Source organism: Mesoplodon bidens (genome assembly GCF_964165515.1).
Source record: "Mesoplodon bidens genome assembly, chromosome: 7".
Lineage (NCBI taxonomy): Eukaryota > Metazoa > Chordata > Mammalia > Artiodactyla > Ziphiidae > Mesoplodon > Mesoplodon bidens.
The window spans coordinates 111,694,222-111,719,806 of record NC_138164.1 but is presented as its reverse complement, the minus strand read 5'-3'; the positions used below and the strand labels follow the sequence as shown (position 1 = coordinate 111,719,806).

Below are 25,585 nucleotides of genomic sequence, written 5' to 3'. Positions count from 1 at the left end.
AATTTCGGGACGGCAACAGCAGAGCATGAAATCAAGCATCAGGTCGTGCATGAGTCAGGCATCCACGAAGCTGACCCGCCTGCAGGCCTCTGCCCAGAGGTCTCATCCCTCCCTGTGGGAGCCTGATGGCAAGTCGCCCATGCCCAGGAAGACAAGTGCACGACTCCAACAGCTGTCCAGGGAGGGCCAGAGGTCAGCGTTCACTCCGTGGGGACACTCAGCTCCAACACACACGGCATGAAAGAATGGCAATGATGTTTAAAAAAATTAGGTTTATAAATATTTTCTCCATTGTACAAAGTTTTCCCCACCCTGCCCACCCCCGTCACTGTTCACATTTCTCATGTTTTTAAAATCCCAACTATATTTATTTTTTAAATCATAAAATATAATTTTTTCTTTGTTCATATTTAAAACTATTTACAGGGGCAGAGAGAGGCCAGGGTGGCCCGGCCGAGGTCAGGACGAGTCCGTGCAGGGGGACGGAGGGGGTGGGAAGAGGTGGAAATAGCTCCTCTCCGTGGCGGGCGATGGTGGGCAGCTGTCCTCCGCCGACAGGTACTGGCTGTGGGGTGTGGGCGGAGGCGGGTAGGGGTCTGAGTCCGAGTTCAAATCCAGGTAGTACTTGCTGGCCTTCCAGCGGCTGGCGCTGTAGTCACTGTCACACACGTCTGTGCTGCAGGGCGTCGTAGGGGGCGCCATGCCACGGATGATGTAGGGTCTGGAGGGGATACAGCAAGGGAAAGGGGACCTGGGTTCAGAGTGGCCCACATGCATGTCCACCTTTGGGCACTTGGGCCCCCTGGCTATGTGGCCTCTCTGAGCCTCAACATCGCCACCTGTAAAGTGGGCGCACTGGCACCTACCCTGCAGGCTGCCAAGCCCAGGCCTTGACAAGGACTGCAGCCTCAGGCCAAGGTCGCCTTTACGGGGACGAGGCCTCCACAGCCTACCTGGCTGACCTTGGGCAGCTTAACCTCTCTGAGCTTCAGTTTCTCATTGACACAGTGGGGAAGATGAAACAGTATCCATTTCAAAAGGAGCCTGTGAGGATTAAAATGAGATTCTGCCTGGAACGTGCTAGAAACAGCATCTGACACCAGAAAGTGGTCAACGACCGTTCCCCCTTCTACCATTACTGTAAATATTGGAGACCAGTTGGCCTCCCATCTTGATGCCAGAGATGCCTCCCGACCGTCCCCCGTGACATCGCCCTTTGGCCCGAGTCCAAGGTGGGGGTCGTGGTGTGTTTAAGAGCCACAGTGGGGCTCACGATGGGCGGGAAGGTGGAGCCAGCACCAAAGGGCCAGCGGGGACGCCTACACTGAGGAAGGTGCAGCAGCAGGATATGCCTCGTGGAGCCCTGGGAGCACGAAGGGACCCCCACAGACGGTGGTGAGGGCAGAGGTACTGGGGGGGGACAAAACCAGGGCAGAAGGAGCAAAGCGTGCAGTAGACTGGAGGCTGAGGGGCCTGGCCCGGCTGGTGTGGAGGTGACAGCTCTGGGGACACACGGTGACACTGAGGAGCCCCCGCAGGTTCTTGAACAGGGCAGTGACCCAGTAAACGGCTGGGCCTCCCCGGAATCTGCACGGCTGCCCGGCTCCCCGGCCAGGCCCCGGAGTTCCCCAAACGGCCACCAGGGGGCAGGCGGTGCCGCGCTCGGAGGGTCCGCCGCTCCGGGAGGACCAAGGGCCTCCGCCACCCCCAAGCCCTGCTCTCTACACAGGGCGCGAGCCTGGCGGGGCCGACCCTCCACCTGCCCCATCAGGTAGCTCGCCCGAGGGTGGGGGCGGGGGCCCCAGCGCACCTGGTGGGCGGGGCCTGTCGGCTGAGACCACGGGGTGAAGGTCAGCAGGTTCACCTCGCCCACCCCGGCTCCGACCCGTCCCTGGCCACAGGCCAGCAAACCCGGATCCCGTTTCTCCTCAACGCTCTCCAGCTGGCCGCTCCCCACTAAGGAGGGGGTCGTGCGACCCCTAAAGGGACAGCTGGGAGTGCGGGGTCGGGGCTGAGCAGGCCCAGGGCCCAAGCAGGCCCTCGCAGTGCATAAGGGGGAAGGATCGCCCCATCAAGGGGCAGCCTCGCCTGCTCTCCTGCGGCTGTGGATTTGATGCTTCCTGGGACCGAGGTACCAAGGGGTGGCGCCCCACCGGGGTCCCAGCGCTGGATTCAGGCACAGAGCGCAGAGCCCTCCGGGGGGCGGGGCCGGCTGCGGTGGAGACCCCTGGGGGCGTCATTCAAGGCCACGTGTGGCCCGGCTTACAAAACACCCCCAGGGCTGCCACTCGTGGGCTCCGGATGGTTTCTGAACTCAGCACGCCCACCGGCGCCCCGACCCCTCCGCGCTTTCTCCCGCAGGAAATGGGGACCAGGCCCGGTACCGGGGGGCGCGGGGGCTCCGTACCTGTACGGCCTGGCGGTAGCGGGAATGCTGGAAGGGTAGAACACGTCCACGTTGTACAAGGAGGGGTCCGTGGCGGGGGACGGCGGCGGGTTCAGGATCTGAGGGGAGCCAAGCAAGGTCACACGGGCCCCGGAGCCGGCGAGCCCCACCGCCCACCGGCCACCCCCAACCGGCTGCCCTCCTCCCAGGGCCCCTCCTGGTCTGGGGAGGGGAAGGGGCAGCTGTGGCCCGAGGATGGGCACGAGCAGGGGGAGAGCCCGGCCCGCTCATCAGTGGCGACCCCAGGCCCGGGAGCTCGGCTGCGCGCTCAGGATCCTGACGCAGCCCCCTCTGCACCGTGCCACCAGCAGGGAAGGGTCCCTGCAGGCCCGGGCGTGTCCCCACGCCACTGAGGCCACTGAGTGCCTCCCGAGGTTCCTCGGGGACTTTTCTGTCAACTCCCCTCTTTGGTCTTTTACTCCCCCATTTCCTCCCACGTGGTGCAAAGTCTAATCTCTATAATTCATTCCTTACTCCTAACACTCAGGGGACCCACACTCCAGCCGGAACCCTGACAAGGCACAGGCACCACCACACGGAAGGAGGGGCCACAGCCCTGCTGCCCGCCCTCCCCACCCTCTCAGCAAATCAGGAAGGGGCACCCCATTCTCAAGGGACTATATTGCCCCCAAACTGTGATAATAAGTACACAACTCTTCTCCGTGAATGCACCCTCCGGAGCCAGGCATCACGTGACCGGCCCCACAAGAAGGACAGAGGGACCTGGGGCCCAGACACCCGCGGGGGCTGCACCTTCCCCAGCAACCATCGCTGCCTGCGCCCCCCGCCCCTCCTCTGAGCTGTCCCTGCCAGGGGCACAGCCAGACCTGGGAGTCTGAATGCCCTGAGGGACTGAATTCCCCCAGGTCCCTGGGGCGATGGAAAGGGCACGGCCTTCCCTCGCCACCCCCCCTTCGGCAGATGTGGGTTGAGTCCTGTTTTATCACCTCCCAGCTGCTCCCTGGTGAGGGACTTCGCCAGGCCTCAGGATCCTCGTTCCTAAAATGGGGCTAAGAAGCCCTGCTTCCTGAGGCTGTCCTGACACTAGGTGAGTAACCTACAAGACGTGCCCAGGCCCCTCCCTTGCCCTTCAGAAACTGGCATGGACCCCTCTCCTTATTCTGTGGGGGCGGGCCCTCTTCAGCCCAAATAGCCAGCCTGCGGCTTCCTCAGGGTGTGACCCCAAAGCTTGGAAGGCACGCCTGGGGGAAGAGGGTGGTGTTCAGAGAGAGAGCAGAAACCAGGCAGGGAAGCCAGCAGAAAGGGCCTCCCCCAGCTGCTCCCACACCCCAGGCCTTTGTGCTCCTATTTCCGCACCTGCCCATGAACTTGACTGGACCTGGCTTCTCTTCACTTCTGCCTCCAAGGAGAGCTCTGGGATCCTGCCCAAATCCCCTCCCCTGCTGCTGTCGGTGCTACTTCCCACAGGGTGTTGGGGAGGTGAATCAGGTCAAGGAAGAAGTCTCCCCAGTACTACAGTGGGCATATTTCTAGCAAGTTCTGCTGGTGCAGCACCTCGGCGACTTCTCGGTCACCTGGTGTGTGGGGGCTAGGGGCTCTTCCCCGTTCAGATCATCTGCTTTTCCTGCGTTCTAAAGAGTTCTCTTTACCTCTCACTGGCCAATTCCCTGCAATTCTAATCCCTGATAATAATTCTGTATATTGAACTTTCTCTCTTCAGATCACCGTGTGACTTCTGTCTCCTGATTGGACCTCGACTAATAAAGGCCGCCTTTTTTTTTTTTCTTTTGGCCGCACTGCTTGGCACGCGGGATCTTAGTTCCCCATCCAGGGATTGAACCTGTGCCCCCTGCAGTGGAAGCTCGGATTCTTAACCACTGCACCACCAAGGAATTCCCTAAAGGTCGGCCGCCTGGTAGCCATCAGCACAGAAATAAAGTCAGATGCCTCCAGCCTCATGCAGTGCACCTAATTACATTCCAGGAGAATCAAAGTTAAATTTGATTCCAGGAGAATCAAAATTAAATACAAACACGAGGGACTTCCCTGGTGGCGCAGCGGTTAAGAATCTGCCTGCTAATGCAGGGGACACGGGTTGGAGCCCTGGTCCGGGAAGATCCCACATGCCGTGGAGCAACTAAGCCCGTGAGCCACAACTACTGAGCCTGCGCTCTAGAACCCATAAGCCATAACTACTGAGCCCGCGTGCCACAGCGACTGAGCCCGCACACCTAGAGCCCGTGCTCCACAAAGAGAAGCCACCACAATGAGAAGCCTGTGCACCGCGACGAAGAGCAGCCCCTGCTCGCCGCAACTAGAGAAAGCCCGTGTGCAGCAATGAAGACCCAACGCAGCCAAAAGTTAGGAAAAAAAAAAAAAAATACCAACACGAAACCTTGAGAACATTAAGAAAGAGAGCATGGAAAGAAACTTTTTTACGAGAAGGGAAAGCCTTTCTGGGCATGACCAAAAACTCCCCAAACTCCCATAAAAGATGAATAATTTCATTGTATAAATGGCAAAATACAACATAAACCAAATCAAAAGACAGAAAGCTAGGAAAAACATTTTCAACCCTTATCCCAGGCTAACTTTCTTAATATATCTCTATATAAAGAGCCCTTACAAATAAATTTTTAAAATACCAACAACCCAATAGAAAAAGGACATAAACGCACCCATCTGAGAAAATAAAACTACAAAGGTTATTAAACATACAAAAAGATCTTTGACATCATATGTAATAAGAGAAATATAAATTTAAATTACACCACCATACCAGTTTTACCGTAAACTGGACCTGACGAGAGTGTGTTTGAGAGGGACGGTCGTGCTGGTGTGGCCCTCTGCTGGCAGGACGATGGACTGTCCCCTCGTGAGGGACCCTTGGCAAGAAAGGTCAAGATGACCAATGCTCAGCCTTAGCTGCAGGGCATCTTCCTGCTGGCCCCTACCCAGGAGGGGAAATGAGGAAACCGCAGGAGTTCCGGGCATCGCTGTTAGGGTAACAAAATCCTGGGAATGACTGGACACCCATTGGTGTGGCCCAGCTGCACCCCAAAAAAGGGCACTGTCCAGTCACCAAGAGGGGGGACAGCTCTGCCCGAGAAGCAAAACAAACTTCAGGGTGCAGGAGAGGCAGGGTAGGGGAGTGGTCAGCTTGGACACAATGGCCCCAGGGAGGAGGGGGGCGGGGAGTCACCACTCAATTCCTTGGCCTCATCTGCAAAATAGGAGGCTGATAGCGCCCCCTTCTGGAGTCGGGGTGATAACAGTACACGAAGAGCGTATTCCTCAGAAGTGCTGGGTGAAGGCCAGCTTTCCCTGATCCTTGGTAGCAAAAAGCAAGGCTCAGAGAGGAGCTGTCATTACCTTCAGATGCTATCATGCAGGTTTTAAAAAGTACATATGAAACTACTCTGTATGAGACTAAAATGGTGGATACATGTCATTACACATTAGTCCAAACCCACAGAATAATACACCACCAAGAGCAAACTCAAGATGTAAACCATGGCCTCTGGGTGATGGTGACGTGTAGATTCATGGACTGTAACGAGTGTCCCACTCTGGTGGGGGATGTTGATAAAGGGGGAGGAAGGGGGATTTGTGAAACCTCCCTACCCTCCTCCCAATTTGGCTGTGAACCTAGAATTGATAGATAGATAGACAGATAGATAGATATAGATAGGTAGATAGATAGATAAAAGTTGTCTTAAAATAAAAGTGCATGTATAAAACTGGTGAACTGTGAATAAAGTCAAAGGGTATCATATCAATGCCCTGATTATGCTACTGTACTATTGCTATAGACTGAATGTTTGTGTCCCCACAAATTCATATGTTGAAACCTAATTCCCAACATGATGGTATTAGGAGGTGGGGCTTTGGCGATGTGATTAAGTCACGAGGGTGGAGCCCTCATAAATCGGATCAGTGCCCTTAAAAAAGCGACCCCAGAGAGCCCCCTCACCCCTTCCACCATATACAGATAAGACGGCCACTACAGGGAGTTCCCTGGTGGCCTAGTGGTTAGGATTCCAGGCTTTCACTCCCGTGGCCTGGGTTCAATCCCTGGTCAGGGGACTGAGATCCTGCAAGCCTCACAGGGAGAAAGAAAGAAAGAAAAGAAAGAAGGAAAGAAAGAAAAGGAAGCAGGGAAGACAACTACTATGAACTAGGGACCGGGCCCAAACCTACCAGAACCTTGAGTTTGAGTTTCCCAGCCTCCAGAACTGTGAGAAATAAGTGTGTGTAGTTTAAGCTGCCTAGTCTATGGTATTTTTGTTAGAGCAGCATGAATGGGCTAAGACAACCATAGTTACGTAAGATGTTACCACTGGGGAAAATTGGTGAAAGGGAGATGGGACCTCTCTGTATTATTTCTTACAACTGCATATACATCTACAATTATCTCCAAAAAAAAAAAATTACTCTCTGTTGGGAAAATAAAGTTCATACTCTTATATACTCGCTTATGTACAGATTTCCTCTGGGAGAACACACGATAAACTCACCACAGGATGTGCCTCCAGGGCGGGGTGAGCTCCTGAGCAGGTGAGGGCTGGGCCCTCTTTTCACTGTGCCCTTTGAATTCTGTACCATGAACATATATTACTGATTCAAACTAATGTAGTTAATTTTTAAATAGCTGGCTCCATGCAGGGTTTCTTTTGGGGATGATGAAATTTTCTAAATTTAACAATGGTGATGACTGCACAACTCTGTGAATATACTAAAAACCACCGAACTCTACACTGTAAGTGCGTGGGTGGACTGGATGGTATGTGAATTATATCTCAATAAAGCCGTTGAAAAAAATTGCTGGTGGTCAGTGTCATCTCTTGCTGTCAAATAAGATCTCCCCAGCTCCCAGCAGGGGCTGCGGATGGAGAAGCCAGTTTCCCGAGCATCCTGGTGTCTGCATGGGGGGGTCCAGGGGGCTGTCCTGGGGTAAGCTCAGTCTTACACGGGTTCCTGGTGCTTTCAGCTGGTTACATGGGACATCTGAAAGCCAGGTGATAGTAGCAGCAGGAAGGACAAGAGGTAGGGATCTGAGGCTCCAGGCTCCTGGCTCCTTGTTCCCTCTGCCCCGAAACACAGTCGGGCCCTGGAGCTGCCAGGAGATTTGGTTCTGATCCTGCCAACCCGAGATAATGAGCCCCGCTGCCCCCCACTCCTTGGTCCTGCCAGGTCAGGTATGATAAGGAGGGGCAACACCCCGGATATGGGGGACACCCAGAAGGGCAGGAAGGCCCAGCCCTGGTGGGTGGGGCTCACTGGCGACCCCCCAGAGAAAGCTCATGGGGCTGTCTTCACGTCAGAAGAGCATACCATCACAGGAAGTCGGGTTTTGGAGAATTAAAAAGCACAGAACCATATAAAGTCAGAACTTGATATGTATCCCCAGATTCACATCTGTGCATCAAGCTTGCACCAGTTACCCTGGGGCCACGCTTTGGAAATGGGGGTCTTTTCCAGCCTCGAGGAGAGGGTCCCCCTCGGGATCCTGGTGTGGGCTGGGATACTGGGGGCTTTGGCACTTCACCCTCCGTAGAGTCATTTTGTTCTAGGGCGTGGTTCGGCTTAGGGCCAGGCCCTCACCCCACTCAGGCTGCCGGAAGCTCCAGGGAGCATTTCAGCCATGATAGTCACCCCAGGAGTGCCTGTCTTTAGAAAACCATCCGGCTATTTTCTGGGCACCAGCAAGGCTGTGGGCGGGAAAACAAGAGTGTTTCTGGCAGGGACGCTGAGGGGAAGCTTGCGTCCATCCAGACAGGCCCTGCCGATGGGGCGGGCCCGAGGAACCAGACGGCCACCCAGACAGGGAAACGCCCAACAGCAACCCCGGGAGGTGGGATTATGGGTGAGACTCCCACTTTTTAGAATCTTATGTGGCTTCCAGGTTATCCACAATGAATCTTTTCTGAACAGAAAATGATGTTGAAGAGAAAAACTACAGGTCAGGACGGGGAGAAAGGTGAACGCACCCACCATTCTAAGGGGTGGAACAGCAAGTAATTCTCGAAATCCTGAGGTCACAGGACGTGCCTGCCCCTGGTGGGCAGGGGGGACCCTGAGCTGGCCAGGCGTCCTCTTGCCCCTACTCACCGGCGGGTACAGCGTGGCCTTGGTGCTGGATGAGCTGCTGGACGAGGCCCCGGTGACGTGGTTCCGGTCGTAGAGGGGCACCCCGGCTCGGCCCCCCATCAGGCTCACGGAGCTCATCATGGACTTGCTGCACGAAATGCCTGCGGGGAGGGGGTGGGGGAACGAGGCGAGTTAGGGGCAGGGGCGCCCCACGCACACAGCGCACTCTCCCCAGCCCCGCTGCCCGGGAGACCCAGGTTCAGGTGCAGAAGCCCTATGAGAGATGTGTCCCCACCCAGCTGTCCCCGGGGGATGACTCAGGTCACACCCCACGAGAGCATCTCAGGTCAAGTCCAAAGAGCATTCCTTTTTTTTTTTTTTTTTTTACATCTTTATTGGAGAATAATTGCTCTACAATGGTGTGTTAGTTTCTGCTTTATAACAAAGTGAATCAGTTATACATATACATATGTTCCCATGTCTCTTCCCTCTTGCGTCTCCCTCCCACCCTCCCTATCCCACCCCTCTAGGCGGTCACAAAGCACCGAGCTGATCTCCCTGTGCTATGCGGCTGCTTCCCACTAGCTCTCTATTTTACGTTGGGTAGTGTATATATGTTCATGCCACTCTCTCACTTTGTCCCAGCTTACCCTTCCCCCTCCCCATGTTCTCAAGTCCATTCTCTAGTAGGTCTGTGTCTTTAGTCCTGTCTTACCCCTAGGTTCTTCATGACATTTTTTTTTTTTCTTAGATTCCATATATCTGTGTTCCACTCGCCCCATATCCCGCCCTGTCTGCCTCCGCACCGCCGCCCAGGGTCGTCTCGCGGCTCAGGCTCCTCACCTGTGAAGGGGCCGTGCTGGGAGCCGCCGGGGGCGATGAAATTGAGGGGCACGTGGGGGGTGCCACTGACGTACTCGTGCGGGAAGGGCCCGTTGGCCCCGGCGTAGCGCTGACACACCACGCGCTGGCACACAAAGTAGACCCCGCCCATGATGAAGAGCGAGAGGATGATGCCGATAACCGGCCCGATGGCGCTGCTGTGGGCCGGGCCGTCGTCCGAGGGCAGCTTGCTGATTTCTGCCAGAGCACGGGCAGGAAGCGACAGCGGACGTTAACCCAAAGGGAGCGGGCCTCCTGCGGGGCCGGCGCTGTGTGCCCTGGCGGGCGGCTCCCGCCCCGGCCCAGCGTCCGCCGATGGAGCCGCAGCACCTTCTCCCCCTCCTCGGCCTGACTCAGCTCTGCCACGGCCCCCGGCCCCTCAGCAGCGACTCCTCTGAAGCAGCCTCCTATTCATGCCCCTGACCCGGAGCTTCTCGGCTGGAAGCAGGCGCTGGGTTCTCCCATGTGCACGTCCCTAGTCCAGCTGAGCCCGAGCACCAGGCGGCGGGAGGGGGCGGGGCGGGGAGACGGGACCACGCGGAGGGGCGGGGCTGACCCAAGCACCCAGGGCCCGGGGCCTCCATCTGAGCCCCTCACGCCTGCCTGCCACAGAGGCCAGGAATCCTGAAGGCCCTAGGCAGGGAAAGCGTGAGAAGTGGAATGTGAAGGGCCTGGACGCAGGGGCCCAGTCAAACCCAAAAAGCCAGGAGCCAGCTCAGGGCTTCAAAGGTGCACCCAGGGCTCCCGGGCAGGGGCACTCCTGGGGCTTGCCCCACTATCCAAGCCACCTGCGGCATGGAGGGCATGTCTGGGCTCTAGACTCAACTCTGACAAAAGGACATTCACTTTCCCATCAGGGTGGCACATTTCTGAGGGCAATCAACAACGTCCCCTCCGGCTGGCCAAAACCCAAAGGAAAGGGAGGAAAGCTGCTGGTTCCGGCGACGAGGCCTGGCTATGGATAAACATCACCCCCAACGACTGGGGCCACGATCACATGGGAGCCTGAAGACAGACACTGTCACACTGGACACCTGCCCAGCAGAGGCGTGGGGCTCAGACCCCCCGGGGCCCCCACTGCTACCCTCTGGCCCCCAGACCACGCTCCTGAGATGGTAGCTGAGGGGCCTGACCCAGGTTCATGTGAAGGCACAAAAGCGCTCAGTGAGTCCCTTGGGGACCCCTCCTTCTTCCCCATTCACAAGACGTCTCTATCCTGCAGGCAGAGCTCTCAGCCCCGGTCCCTCTGCAGTGAACAAAGTGGCCATATCCCCAGACACACGGACACATTCCCGCTTCCTGTCTGGGAATCCAGCTCCCTTCCTGTCTGAATCAGACAGCCTTTCAAGAGCCAACGCCTCGAGGAAGCCTTCTCTGACTGCCCTGGTTTCACATTCTCTAGCCCCTGCATCCCTGGCCGTACAAGCTACGTCACTCAAGGGGCATGCAGCACGTGTGTGTGTGCATGTGTGTGCATGTGCGTGCGTGTACGTGTGTGCGTGGGCACACACCGCTCCTCCTCAGCCAGACAGCAGGCTGCCAGGGAATGGACCCACCCACTACTCTGTCAGGGTGATCTTGTTGACAGATGCTGCTGAGTGAGGGCTCTGGGCAGAAGCATGCCGCCTTACACTCAGGCCTGGCTTGGCACATCTGTGCCTTCTTTGTGCCTCTGTCCCAGCTGAAATGCCCCCTGGCTCACAGTTTCCCCCTCCCCCTCCTCACAGCCACCTCCACCTCCAGGAAGGCTTCCCTGACTCCCTACCGAGGCCAAATACTCCTGACCTCCCAGCCTCCTCAGTCCCCACCATTTCCTCCCTCTAGACCCCACGGTCCTGGGACAGAACCCCAGCAGAGGGTGACCCTCCAACCCCGCCCTCTGGGGGAAGCCAGCTCACCGCACATGAGCTCGTCGGAGCCGTCGACGCAGTCAGGAAAGGAATCGCACTGCTGCTTGATGAGGACGCACTGGCCGCTGGCGCACCGGAACTGGTTGGGCAGGCAGACGGCTGCAAGGAGGGGCCTTGCGTTCAGAGAGGCTGGAGGGCATGATGCAGCCAGGAGCACTAAGCAGATGACCACCACCGGTGCTCCCTGCCCCGCCCCCCCAGACCCAACAACAGAGGTCTGGGCTCCAAATACAGAGCAGACAAACGGACTCTTTCTAGGACCGGGTCGAGGTGTGGTCACAGCAAAGCCAGTCTTCACCCACCCCTCAAGGACCCCAGTTCCGAGGCCCATGCAATGCTGGGGGCGAGCTGGCAGGGAAGAGGCCTCAACGACCCAGGGAGGTATTCATTCATCAGGTTCCTACCATGGGTCAGGCCCGCAAAGCACCAGGACTACCATGGCCCCTGTGCCCAGGCCCTCCCAGGTCACCAGGAAGGGGACAGCCAACTAGAGGACCACCACAAGGAACCGGGCTCCTAGAGTGGGAGGGGCAGGGGACAGGGGATGCACCAGCAGAGCTCTGAGGGTCAGGAAGGGGGAGCCGAGCGCAGCCGGGAAGGCAGAGGCCACGCGAGGAGGACGAGGAAGGCTGGGTGCCGACTGCTGCCTCCCTGCTGACCTGGAAAGGGCTACGGCCCCACGAGGAAGGCATCACCCGCCCCCAGTACTTGCCGTCTAAGCTCCCCACCCGCCCTGCCCCAGGCGCCCACTCTGGAAACCAGAGACAAGGAACCCTGTCCTTGCAATAAGTGGGCAGATCTGCTGGTAACCCAGCAGGAGAGGTGGCTTCCGAAACAGAGGGCGGAGCCCAGAGCGTCCACTAGGGCCTGCTGTCCTCCGATGCTTCCTTTCTCCAGGAGAAACAGTCACAGCGGGAGGAGGGAGGGGACGGTCCCTAATCAGGGCTCCTGCCACCTGCTGAGATCTTGGCCACAAGACTGTGCTGGGGCCAAGGATGTAAGGCAGGGCTCAGCAAACTTTTCTGTAAAGAGCCAGATAGGTCTCTTTTGTAACTACTCAACTCTGCTGTTTCCGACCAGTCAGAGACGATATGTAAATGAATGAGCCTGACTGTGTCCCAGTAAAACTGCATTTACCAAAATAGGTGGTGATCTGGATTTGGCCGTCAGGCTGCAGCGTGCTCATCCCTGGTCTACAGGCTCCATCGAATTCAAAGGGGCTGTGAGCTGGCAAGACTGAACAACTGCGGCTTTATAGAAATATCTGGGGAAATGCCCCCCAGGCCTTCATCTTCCACAGAATGGCTGCCCGTCATGAACGGGGACAGTGGACAGTGAACAGATAACACCTGAGTCATCCAAGAAGAGGACCGGTGGCTGTGGGGTGGCAGCCAGAATGACCCATTAACAGCTCGGCGGCAGTCATGGGGCCGTGGTGCTGACGGGGTGTGGCAGGAAACAACCGAGTGGGTCATTTTATGTAAGAAAATCTCAGAGGGAGCACAGAGATTTGTTTCACTGTCACGGTCTAAAAGGAAGCTACTGCCAGTCAGCGTGGACCCAGGTTGACTAAGCAGATCTCTTTGTAACTCCTGGTTCAATGGGATACTAGAAACCACCCAGATGTAAGCGTTATCCCACAGACCGCTTGGTAGAGGACAGCGCTGCCTTTTGGGATGGGGCTTAACCACGGTGTAAACCATGCAAATCCAGCTGACTACTGGACTTAACTTGGGCCTCTGTAAAATCCTTGACTGAAGGAGGGAAGGCGAGATACACTCTCAGTCTGCCTTCAAGCCAAACTGCTTGGCGAGGCAGAGGGCAAGAGCCCTCGGTGGGCCTGCCACTAACATTCTCCCCTCCCAAGCTCAGGGGCCACGGCAGTTTCGCTCCAGGCCAAGGCTTTATGCGTGACCAGATGGAGCCCAAGCTCCGGGAGGGCAGAGAGCGCGCGCCTAGGGGAGGGGCGGGGCCTCACCATCGCAGTCCGCCTCGTCGGAGCGGTCCTGGCAGTCGGCCTCGCCATCACAGCGCAGCCGCAGGTCCACGCACTGGCCCCGCGCACACGGGAACTGGGCGGCCGAGCACACCGGGCAGCCCTCCTCATCACTCTGGTCGTCACACTCCGGGAAGCCGTCGCAGCGCCAGGCCCCAGGAATGCAGTCGATCTCCCCAGTGGCACACGCGAACTGGTCCGGGGAGCACGTAGGAGGCTCTGGGGAGGAGAGAAAGACCATCACAGGCCGCCCAGCTGGGCAAAACCTGGGCGAAACACCTCTGGGTTTCAAAGCGGGGAACACGCTCAATTCACAGGTGCTGTACCTGATCTCCACTGCCCTACGTCCTGTCTGCGTCCCACCTCCAGCCCCCAGTGTGTGATGAAGCTGTCAATCCAGGCCCGTGTGCACGGCCTGGCTACAGGGGAGTGTCCACCGCACCCCCGCCGGAAATAGGAGGGTCAGAAAGTGGGTGGTCAGCGCCCACACCTGTTACACATTTGGGGCAGTGGAGCCAGAACTCTGTGGGTGGCCAGCGAGCCCACAGGCATGGCGGGGGCGGGCCCCGGTGGAAGACCCAGGCACCTTGCTGAAGATTGGGCTGAGGAAAGGCAGGTGGTGAGGATTCGACAGTGACAGCGGGGAGCAGAGTGGATGAGGGTGGGGTTCGAAGGCCCCCTGGTGGAGGGAGTCGAGGAAGGGTGGTGAGCTGGGAGGGTGAAGGACAGGAGATCTGGGGCCACCTCCTACCAGGTGGCTATGGCAAGTCACTCCCCCCTCGGGGTCAACTTCCCCAGTGCAGGCCAAGAATGGGCCAGATGCACAGTAGCACTCAGTGAGTGGCAATGTCCTGGAGGCCGAGACGCAGATGGGCACGGATGCCAGGGCACTGGCAGAGAGACCCAGGAGGAGCCCCTTGGTCCCGGGCTGCCCCCATTCCCCAGGGGGCCCGTCATCATCTCTCCACTCCTCTGTCTGGAAAATCACAGGAAACTGAGCCCCAGAAATTGGCCCAAACTTCGTTTTAACGTTTAGCAACAGTCCTCAATACCCTTGAAATCTGATTAAGGAAAAAGGTATCGGGAGTTCTCTGGTGGTCCAGTGGTTAGGGCTTGGCACTTTCACTGCCATGCCCTGGGTTCAATCCCTGGTCAGGGAACTAAGGTACACACGCCATGCAGCATGGTCAAAAAAATAGAAAAAGATATCAGTTTCACAAAAGTATTGATTTCAAGATGTACTAAGCCTTTCAACATTTGGAACCCATATGCCTCCCCCATAACTGTGGGGTCCACACTGGGCTGAATAGGGATGTGAGATGGGGGAGGAGATGTGAGCAAAAATGAACACAAGGCCGCTGTTCCCACTGGGCTCGGCCACAGAGGACAGCCGGGGACAAAGGAGCCAACGACGGATGTGTGCAAACTGAGCCACCAACAAAGAACACAGGGATGCTGACCAAGGAAAGGTGCGTGTGGACAGTGGCCGAGGCCCCGTTCCTGGACTCCAGCCCCCCACAGCCCAGCAGGAAGAAGAGGGTCCACGTGGGGCAGGCTCTGATTCCCCGCAGGGCCCCCAGTCCTGGCAGCCGCGGCCGGAGAGTGAGGACTGGACAGGATGGGGGTTGCACAGACCTGGGGTTGAACCCAGGTTCCCCCAGCAGCTGTGCAACCCAAGGACCCCCCACCCTCCCAGAGCCTCCATCTCCTCGTCCCTAAAACAGAAGCAGCCACCCTCCATCACAGGCTGCTCGAGGGAGTAACGAAGACAGCGGAGAAAGCACGCGCACGCGCATGTGTGAGCGAGCATGTGCACACGCACGGTGCCTGGTTCGGTAATGTGCGCGCACAGCACTGGCAGTGGCGCTGCTCTGCCACTGCACGAGGCACGAGGGTCCGTGGCACCTCCTGGGAACCTCAGTCGGCCCTTGTCCTCCTGTGAGCCCCCAGAGAAGAGGCCAGGGAAGAACGGAGATGGGGACACAGTAAATACAGGCCTCTTAGGCCGTGAGGAAGGGCCCGGCATCCTCAAGTCTGAGGGCCAAAGCCCGGGGGCGGGTGACAGAGGGATGCGTCCTCCCCTGGGGAGGCCCAGGGCTGGGGTCCCAGGGAGAGCTGAGCACTCTGTGCAGCTCTCTCCCCGGCCCCGTCTCCTCCAGGGCAGCCTGGACGTCTGTGGGACCTGCACAGCCACTCAGGCCACAAAGCCATGTGGGCCCTGGGGCCAGAACTCAGAAAAAAGCCACCAGGAAGCTCAGGAGGGTCACGGTGGCCCCCACCAGGGGACAGTCATGAAATATCCCCTGTTCTTGGCCAAGCTCTCTGGGGTTCACAGTGTGATGTGGGGCAGGAGAAAGCTCCAGAAGGACCGCCCCATGGTCCTGCTTCTTGAGATGTGCTGAGCATATGCCGTGTGTGGGACACAGCATGGAGGTCATGGGGGTGAGGATGAGAAGAAAAGGGACAGGGTAAAGACCGGCCCCCAGGAGCTCAGAGGAGGAGGGAAGAAGAGAGGAACACAGAAACAGCACATCCAAGGTCACCTGGGGGACCTGCAGGAAGAGGAGAGGAAGTCCTGGGGATTGGGTTTCATCATGGTGACAATGACAATTATTCCTTTTTATTACTACTGCCATTCTCACAACTAATAGCAGCTGGCATTCCTGTGTGCCATGTGTCAGGGGCCATGCAAAGTACTCTGTTACTTAATAACAACCGCATCAAGTAAGTGCTCTCAATTTCTCTATTTCACAGAGAAGGAAGTGGAGGCTCAGAGAGGGGAGTGACCAGCCCAGGGCCACTCAGCTGGGGAGTGGCAAAGCTGGGATTTGAACCCAGGTCTGTCTGACACTAAAGCTTACATTCTTGACCACTCCCTGTGCAACCTTAGGGAAGAAGAGGATCAAGGGTAGAAGGTGGAGAAAAGGCAGTACTAAAAAATTAGACAAACCCACTACTGGAGACTTCAACACCTCCATCAGTAACTGACAGCACAAGCAGCCAGGAAGGATACAGACAACCTGAACAGCGCTATCCATCAACTGGATCTAACTAACATTTATAGAACACTCCACCCAGCAACATCAGATGACACATCTTCTCAAGCTCACATGGAATATTCACCAAGGTAGACCACAGGCTGGGGCATAAAACACACCTGAACAAAGTTAAAAGGATAGAAATCATACAAAGCATATGCCGTGTGTGAGACACAGCGTGGAGGTCATGGGGGTGAGGATGGGAAGAAACGGGACAGGGTAAAGACCGGCCCCCAGGAGCTCAGAGGAGGAGGGGGAGTATGCGCACATACTCGCTCACACATGCGTGTGCACGTGCTTTCTCCGCTGTCTTCGTCACTCCCATGAGGAGCCTGTGATGGAGGATGGCTGCTTCTGTTTTAGGGACGAGGAAATGGAAATTAATTCCACATTAATTTAATGGAACTAAACTAGAAATCAATAATAGAAAGATAGCTGGAAAATCCCCAACCATTTGGAAATTACACAACACACTTCTAAATAACACAAGGGCCAAAGAATTATTGAGAACAATTAAAAAATATTTTAACTAACTGCAAATGAAAATGCAATTTATCAAAATTTGTGGGATGCAGCAAAACCAGTACTTAGAGGGAAATTCATAGCCCTGAAATGCATATATTAGAAAAGAGGACAAAGAGACAGTCTGCTCAGGATACTAGATGCCACGTGGACTATGTATTAAAAGACTGCCAGGCAGCAACCTGGCAGGCAGAGAATCAGGTCCTGCTCAATATCCCAACAGAAAGTGCTGAGGTCACACCTACCACCACAAGTCAACAGGTTCTGCAGGAGCACAAGGTGCACTGGGCATGAGCACCGTGGCGTCCCATCACCCTTGGCAATGCAGATGTGGGAACAGCCGCCATTGTCCCGGGCACAAGGGTGGGCTGCTGTGGAGAGAAAAGAGGGTGGGGGTCGGGCTCTGCCTCCTACCTCAGGACTGTGGCCTAGAGGACGGAGGGGATGAATGCCAGGCAAGAACTCACAAGAACTGGCACTCCAGTAGGAGTGTGGTAGATCCTCACACTTAATTCTTAGGGCAGCCTATGGAGTCTGTTTCTGTTGACACTGCATTCTGCAGATGAGGAAACGGAAGCCAAAAGCACTTATAGAACTTTCCCTGCATCATATCCCAGCCTGTCTGCACCAGCTCCCACTGTGCCCACTACCATCATGCTACACTGCCCACCTGTGTGTCTGTCTCTCATGGTGTAGTGGGCTGAGTGGTGTCCCCCCAAAAGATACGTCCATGTCCTAATGCCTGGAATCTGTGAATGTGACCTCATTTGGGAAAAGGGTCTTTGCAAATGACATAATCACGTTAAGGATCTTGAGATGGGGTCTAATTCTGAATTGTCTGTGTGGTCCCTAAATGCACTGACAAATGTCCTTATAAGAGATGACATAAGAGGTGAAGGCAGGGGAGAAGGTCATGTGATGACAAAGGCAGAGACTGCAATGATGCAGCTACAAGGAACACCGGCAACCACAGGAAGTGGGAGGGGCAAAGAACCATCCCCTCCTCCGCCTCCCCACCCCCACCTCCAGCCTCCAGAGGGAGCACAGTCTTGCAGACACCTTGATGTTGGATTTCTTCAGAACTGTGAGAGAATACATTTCTATTGCTTTAAGTCACCCAATTTGTGGTGACTTGTTATAGCAGCTGCAGGAAACTAATACACATAGAAATTAAAATAATAAGGGTGTTGAACCCTGAGGAACTTGAATATTTCAATTCAATTAACTTCATGTGCCCAACACCTTGACAGTGGTTAGGAGGCTGGGAGGGTGGCTGACCTCCCTCAGGTGAGAGGAAACGGCACAAAGCACTCTGCTCCTCACCCAGACCCCCAAAGACAAATCATAGTTTTTCCTCCTCAACCTTGAGGATTAGGTGTTTTTAAAATGACAGAGTCATGGTTTAGAGCAGGGTCAGCAAACTTTTGCCATAAAGAATCAGAAAGCAAATAATTGTGGTTTCATGAGCTAGGCCACCTATCTAGGTGACCATGACTCCTAGTCGGCCAGCCGCAAAGCAAAGGCAGCCAGGATGACACAGACCTACGGGCTGCAGAGTGCCACCCCTGGTTTAGAGTTTAGTTGTGGGATCTTGTGGGGAGGCAGGATGGGTGGCCCACGTCCCAAATCAACATGGCAGAGCTCACCCAAGGACTTCCTGCCCTCACCCAAAACGAGGAGCCTCTCCATGTCACCCTAGACCCCACACATTAGCGCTCATGGACACGTCCCGGTCTCCAACCTCAAATCTGCTCACTGAACGTCTCCTGGCCCTTCCAGCCGCTCGGTTCCAAGGAGCTGCCGGTCAATGAGCCTGGCTTTCTGCCGACACCAGCAGGCAGTCGGTCTCGACATTTGTGGGCTCAGCATTCACCATTCTGACCATCTGCCAGCAACAACCAGGAATCGGGACTTGGCTGAGGATGGTGTAAGGGGCCAGGTGAACACAGGCATTCTAACCCATAGGCATGGGGTGCCTCAGTTATCTGGAAGCTAGTTCCTAGTGACTTCACTTATCCAGCATCCAGCTGATTACCCACAAGGACAGAACCCACCGCCCAGCAGTCAACACAGAAGTGACTGATTCAGAGGTCATGCCCCTCATCCTGAGCAGGGAGCCCAACAGAAAAAAAATCCCAGTGGCTAAAATGTGGACTCTGGACTCAAGTCCAAGCCCCATCAGGTTTATTGGCTAGGTGACAGGGGGAAGTAATACCCTTTCTGAGCCCTACTTTCCTAAGCTGTAAGATAGAATTATTGTGCAATAACACATATAATGTAATAACATACTGAGCACAGGACCTGGGGTGCAGAACAGTCAACACATGGTGTGGCCGAGGCAGGAGGCCAATAGTAATGGGCTGGGGTGAGGCTGGTGGGACAGGCCCCAGGGCCTTGAAGGCGGCCAGACCGTGGGCATCACAGGACAAGGACAGTGATGGCTCTGCTCACCCAGCTGGCAGCCCAGGTGTATTTACTGAATGAAGAGAGAAAAGCGAGAAGACAGAGGGAGAGGTAGACACTTCTCACAACACACACACACACACACACACACACACACACACACACACACACACCCCTCCATATCCACATATAGCCATATACGGAGCGGGGTAGAGGAACCAGAGGTCCCAGTTACTGACGTCATCCCGCTCCCAGGCCCCTGGGCACAGCCAGACTGTGGTAGGCAGAATCCTAAAATGTCCCCTAAATATCCTACCCTACTGCCCAGCTGGGGAGGATGTGATGAGCTATTATGCCCGTGGTTTTGTAACCTTACTCAGCAGAAGGGATTTACAGATATAATTACGGTTACTAATCAGTTAATTTGGAATCAATCTAAAGGGAGACTAGTCTAAACCTGGGCCAAATCTAATCGCAAGCCCTTGGAAAGCGGAGTGGGTTCCAGCTGGTAGAAAAGGCAGTCAGAGAGGTTCGATCTGTTGCTGATGGGGCGAGGGCCTGAGGGTGGCCTCCGGGGGCCGAGAGTAGACCTGGCTGACAGTCAGAAAGAAAAGAGGATCTCAGTCCTACAACTCTCACATTGGCCTGTCCTCCTGCCTTTTTCCAAGGGGGCCAGTTCAGGGGCCACTGTGCTCTGTGAAGAGGCCCACCCTCCCCTCGGCGGTGTCTGCACACACCACTGCCCGCTGCCCGCTGCCCACCCGCCACATACAGAATTCCTCCAGGCTGATGTCCTCCACGGCGTGGATGCCGGTCAGGTGGGCGACGCGGCCCTGGACTCGTGTCCGCGCATCCCCTGTGGTCTTGTCCACGCGCTCAATCATCTGCTGCTGGCGGTCGATCCAGTAGAGGTGCCTGCCCAGCACGGTCAGGCCCACAGGCTGCACGATGCTGGCATCCTCCAGGGTCAGGCGGTTGGCCCCTGCAAGAGGGAGGCGCTCCCCCTGAGTGGCGGCTGACCCCTAGAGCTCGGCCCGCGCTTGCCTCGGGAGAAGGGTGGGCTGCTGGGAGCCTGGGGGATGCCGGGGTCTGGCCAGGGCTGGGGGCTGGGGCATGTTCCCTGGAATTAGGCAGATCCGAGGCCACCTCTTGGACAGCCCTGCTTCTACCTGGCCTGCCCTTCGGCCAGGGCCGTGGCCCCAGCCGCTGGCCCCCGGCAAGCACGGTGCCTCCCCTGCCCCCAGCCCACCCCAACTTCTGGAAGAAAAGCCCCTTGAAGCACTGCTTCTCACTCCTCTCTGGCCCAGGGGCCTCCCGGACTAAGGCGGCCACGGCAGAGTAGCTGAGAGCATGGGCACTGGAGGCAGAGCGGTCGGACTCCTGTTCCACCCGACGCGGGGGGCCCTGCACAGCTGGCTCACCCTCTCTGAGCCTCATCGGCCCCTGCCACCTGGGGATCATTTGGGACCCACATGCTGGAACAGGCAGGGGGACTATACATGGTAAAGCCCCAGCCCAGTGCCTGTTCGCAGTAGGTCCCCGACAAACGTGGCGGCTGCTATGCCATGACTGATGACCACGATGGCGGGCGTCCTGGTGGGTCAGACGTGGTGGCTGCCGAGGGACCGATCCTCGGGGAGGCTCCAGGGCGCGTACCTGACAGGTCGCAGCTTTCAATGCGCTTCAGGTCGGCGTCCACCCAGAAGAGCTTGCCCAGCATGTTGTCTACCACGAGGGCCACGGGGCGGATGAGGCCCGTGGTGAAGAGGACCTCACGCTCGGTGCCGTCCAGGGCCGCGCGCTCTATCTTAGCTGCTCGGTCCTGCATGTTAGTGAAGTACAGGTACCTGCGAGAGAACAGCAGGTAAAGGACGGGTGCTGCGTCCGCTACGTCCTCAGCAAAGCACCAGAGAGATCGGCCCCAGACCCTGCGGGCACCCAGCGGGGCTTCGGAAAGTGACCAGTCATATGACCCCAGCCTCTAGGGGCTGGACCCGGAGCTGAAAGGTCATGCCCTGGAGGAGCTGGAAAATGGCCCCCAAGACCTCATGTCTACCTGGAACCACGGAATATGACCTTATTTGGAAACAAGGTCTTTGCAGATGTAACTAAGGATCGAGATGAGGCCACCCCGGTTACGGTGGGCCCACAACCAGTGAGAGTGGCCTCAAGAGAGAGAAGAGGCCACACGGACACAGAGAGAAGCCCACGTGAAGACGGAGGCAGAGTGGAGGGATGCGGCCACCAGCCCAGGAGCACGCGGGGCCCCCGAAGCTGAGAGGCAGGAAGCAACCTCCCCTAGAGACTCCAGTGGGAGCACGGCCCTGCCGCCCTTGACTTTGGCCCCTGGAACTGCGAGGGAATAAACCTCCGTGTTTCAAACCCCTGGTCTGTGGTCACTTGCGGCAGCCCCCGGGCCTAGTACACGCCCCCTCCTTTGATTCCTAAAGAACCGTCTTCAGTAACTGAGCCCCCGGGGGCTGCAGGGCTGGTACTCCCCGCTGTCCTCACAAGGAAACTGAATCCCTGGGAGGTCACGTCACCTGCCTGAGGTCACACAGGCAGTAGGTGACAGAGTCGGGATTTGAACTCAGGTCTGCCTGGCGGTCCCCGGGCACAAGCTCCAGCACACAGTGCCTCAATGGGTCTGATTCCCGCCCTGAACGGCAGCCCTGCAGGTACCTGAGGTGGTCACCATCCTGCCTTCCACCCCCAAACCCTCCCCGATTGGCTTTATTTCCCAATCTCATGTCATGTGGTTTTGGCCCCCTCACACCCCCGCCCTGAGCCTTCCCTTTGGGACCCTCCACACCTGTCAACGTGTCTCAGGTGCTCTCCCACCTATCAGAGAACCTGAGGGCCCATCAGGGAGCTTCAAGGAAGGAAGAAGCTCCCAGTCAGGTAGTGAGTGACCTCCCCTAGGCAAGTGAATAACCCGCCACCACGTGGGATGCTATGGAAGGGATGGTTGAGTAGCGTTCAAGTTTGATGGGATGGTACGAAACCTATGAATCACATCCTGCCTGTGTCTCTCAGCGAAGCCCTCACCCCTGCACAGGCTTTCAGTCCAGGCCACCCCTGGGCGTCTCTGCCTCCCTGCCATGCCTGGGAATGAGCTGGTGTCTCCCTGCCCCACTCCGGCTGCGGATGGGAATGTCGGGGGTGGAAGGTCCCTCCCGGCCCGAGAGGCCAGCATTCACGGGAGGGGCCCCTGGCACGCCCCAGCGGGTGCAGCACCCCACCCGCGCGGCCCCGCACCCTCGCTCGGCGTTGACGACGATGGCCCTTGGCTTGTCGCGGTCCCCACGGAGCACCACGCCCATGGCATCCCCGTTCAGCCGGTGGACGTTGATAGTGTCGGTGGCCTCGCACGTCCAAAACAGGGTCCGGCTGTAGACGTCAACGCTGAGGTCGTGCGGCTGCCTGTCAGGGTTCTGGCTTTGGCTCGGAGAGGTCAAAACGAAGGGCTGTAGGGCGGTAAGAAACGAGCACCGGCTAAAGTCACGGCGGGGAGGGCGGAGGCCTGTGCCCGAGTGCAGAACAAATGTCAAAACCCCAACCGTGTCTGGGTACCTCTCCTTTCAAACCAGCTCTTGCCCACACATCCGCTTGAGAGTGAAGCTGATCCGTCCAACAGCCTCCAAGAGAGCTCTCACCCATGGGCTCCAATGCCAGGCCCCAACACCAGTGACGGCACCGGACCCGGCTGCCTGGTAGTCACCCCACCCGGGCTAGCCGGCCCGCACCTACAGAGGGACCACCCAGCAGCTGAGCAGTCAGCCCAGGATCATAGGCCCCCGGCTCAAGACATCTTCTCACTTCTTGTTTCCTTAGACTCAGACTTTTGGATTAAGGCCCTCAAATCTTTTTTTATCTTTTTTCCTTCCCTTGGATTTTTTTTTAACATCTTTATTGGAGTATAATTGCTTTACAATGGTGTGTTAGTTTCTGCTGTATAACAAAGTGAGTCAGCTATACATGTACATGTATCCCCATATCCCCTCCCTCTTGCATCTCCCTCCCACCCTCCCTATCCCACCCCTCTAGGTGGTCACACAGCACAGAGCTGATCTCCCTGTGCTATGCGGCTGCTTCCCACTAGCTATCTATTCTACGTTTGGTAGTGTATATATGTCCATGCCACACTCTCACTTTGTCCCAGCTTACCCTTCCCCCTCCCCGTATCCTCAAGTCCATTCTCTAGTAGGTCTGCATCTTTATTCCTGTCTTGCCCCTAGGTTCTTCTGACCATTTTCTGTTGTTTTTTTTTTTTAGATTCCATATATATGTGTTAGTGTACAGTATTTGTTTTTCTCTTTCTGACTTATTTCACTCTGTATGACAGTCTGTAGGTCCATCCACCTCACTACAAATAACTCAGTTTCGTTCCTTTTTATGCCTGAGTAATAATCCATTGTATATATGTGCCACATCTTCTTTATCCATTCATCTGTTGATGGACACTTAAGTTGCTTCCGTGTCCTGGATATTGTAAATAGAGCTGCCATGAACATTTTGGTACATGACTCTTTTTTTTTCTTTTAACAACTTTATTGGAGTATAATTGCTTTACAATGGTGTGTTAGTTTCTGCTTTATAACAAAGTGAATCAGCTATACGTATACATATATCCCCATATCTCCTCCCTCTTGCGTCTCCCTCCCACCCTCCCTATCCCACCCCTCTAGGTGGTCACAAAGCACTGAGCTGATCTCCCTGTGCAATGCGGCTGCTTCCCACTAGCTATCTATTTTACATCTGGTAGTGTGTATATGTCCATGCCACTCTCTCACTTCGTCCCAGCTTACCCTTCCCCCTCCCTGTGTCCTCAAGTCCATTTTCTACATTTGCATCTTTGTTCCTGTCCTGCCCCTAGGTTCTTCATAACCATTTTATTTTTATTTTTTTTAGATTCTACATATATGTGTTAGCATACAGTATTTGTTTTTCTCTTTCTGACTTTACTCTGTATGACAGTCTCTAGGTCCATCCACCTCACTACAAATAACTCAATTTCGTTCCTTTTTATGGCTGAGTAATATTCCATTGTATATATGTGCCACATCTTCTTTATCCATTCGTCTGTCAATGGACACTTAGGTTGCTTCCATGTCCTGGCTATTGTAAACACAGCTGCAATGAACATTGTGGTACATGACGCCTTCTGAATTATGGTTTTCTCAGGGTATATGCCCAGTAGTGGGATTGCTGGGTCGTATGGTAGTTCCGTTTTTAGTTTTTTAAGGGAACTCCATACTGTTCTCCAGAGCGAAGGCCCTCAAATCTTATTGTTTTTTAAATTTAGGATGCCAGGACAATAGGTGTCCAGCACAGAGGTCCACCTCTCACAGCCTCTTCCCTGAGGGAGACAGGCCAGGGGTTCAAGGCCAGGTGAGGGTGCAGGGCTGCCCCGCAGAGCATACCGGGAGCCCAGGGGCAGCACGTGCCCCTCGCGGGGTCTGTTTTCCCCCTCACACTCCCTGCGGGTCTCCACCCCAGGCCTCTCCCGGGAGCGCTGCTGGACTCCATGACGTCTACTGCCTCTCAGGGATGAGCCCTGGCTTTCGGAGCCACCAACAGAGAATCCCTTTAAAGGGCACCTTGTTTCATGAACTGATGCAGGAGAAGGAGAGTGCCCAGAGCTTCCCTCACCTCCCTCACAGGCTAGAGGCCGATTCCCTGGTGGATCTGGTCCCCTTGGGTTCTCAGGTGACCCGACCTGGTGCCAAGGGGCTTCCCGAGCTCCTGGCTGCTGCCACCAACAGTTTGGATGAAAAGTTCCTCCTCTGAGAAGGGAATCATCTTTAGATGATGTTCTGATCACAGCTCATTGCAGACCCTCTTAATATACCTCTTTTCAGCAGTCAATAAAACAAGAAGTCTCCTGGTGGTCAAGAGGGGGGCTTGCAGGCAAAAAGAAGCCCCCTTCCCCAGGCCCAGCCTCTTGGACTCAGCTGGAGAGGAACCACCCGCCCCCAAACACACACACAGCAGCCTCTGGTCCAGCCCTGCTGGGCAGCTGGAAGCATGTCACTCGCATCTCTGCAGGTAACAACATCCACACCCCCAGGAGCTGTGGGCCCTAGGAGCCAGGCGTCAACTCCAGCCAGCACATTCCTTTCCCAAGAGCCACAGAGATCTCTGGCCAAAGACCACAGCCCAGTGCAGCCGACGGCCTGGGAGTAAAGCAAGATTCCAGCTAGCCCTGGCCAGAGTCAGGCTCCCTGTGGAGGGTGGGTGTGTGGGAGCCAGGCACACACTCATCGGAACAACCAGCTGAGAAAAAAGTGCATGCTGTAACAACACACCACCCACGTCCCTCCCCAGGCACGCAGGA

The 25,585-nt window shown here is 56.2% G+C and overlaps 1 protein-coding gene across 2 annotated transcripts in view; it reads right to left on the bottom strand.

Annotated features, from left to right (window-relative positions):
* Positions 1 to 3: 3 nt before the first annotated feature.
* Positions 4 to 25,585, bottom strand: part of LRP5 (LDL receptor related protein 5) — a 114,566-nt gene continuing 88,984 nt past the window's right edge. Inside the window, exons 14-23 of one of the 2 annotated variants that reach the window (XM_081240605.1) lie at positions 22,507 to 22,715; positions 20,905 to 21,095; positions 20,021 to 20,230; positions 17,091 to 17,216; positions 13,268 to 13,504; positions 11,278 to 11,418; positions 9,341 to 9,577; positions 8,519 to 8,658; positions 2,408 to 2,505; positions 4 to 721 (exon numbers count right to left, since the gene is read on the bottom strand). In XM_081240605.1, coding sequence (XP_081096731.1) covers positions 460 to 721; positions 2,408 to 2,505; positions 8,519 to 8,658; positions 9,341 to 9,577; positions 11,278 to 11,418; positions 13,268 to 13,504; positions 17,091 to 17,216; positions 20,021 to 20,230; positions 20,905 to 21,095; positions 22,507 to 22,715 — 1,851 coding nt within the window. In that variant the 3' untranslated portion in view covers positions 4 to 459. The remainder of the gene's footprint in view (positions 722 to 2,407; positions 2,506 to 8,518; positions 8,659 to 9,340; positions 9,578 to 11,277; positions 11,419 to 13,267; positions 13,505 to 17,090; positions 17,217 to 20,020; positions 20,231 to 20,904; positions 21,096 to 22,506; positions 22,716 to 25,585) is intronic. The other variant, XM_081240606.1, reaches the window with a different exon arrangement.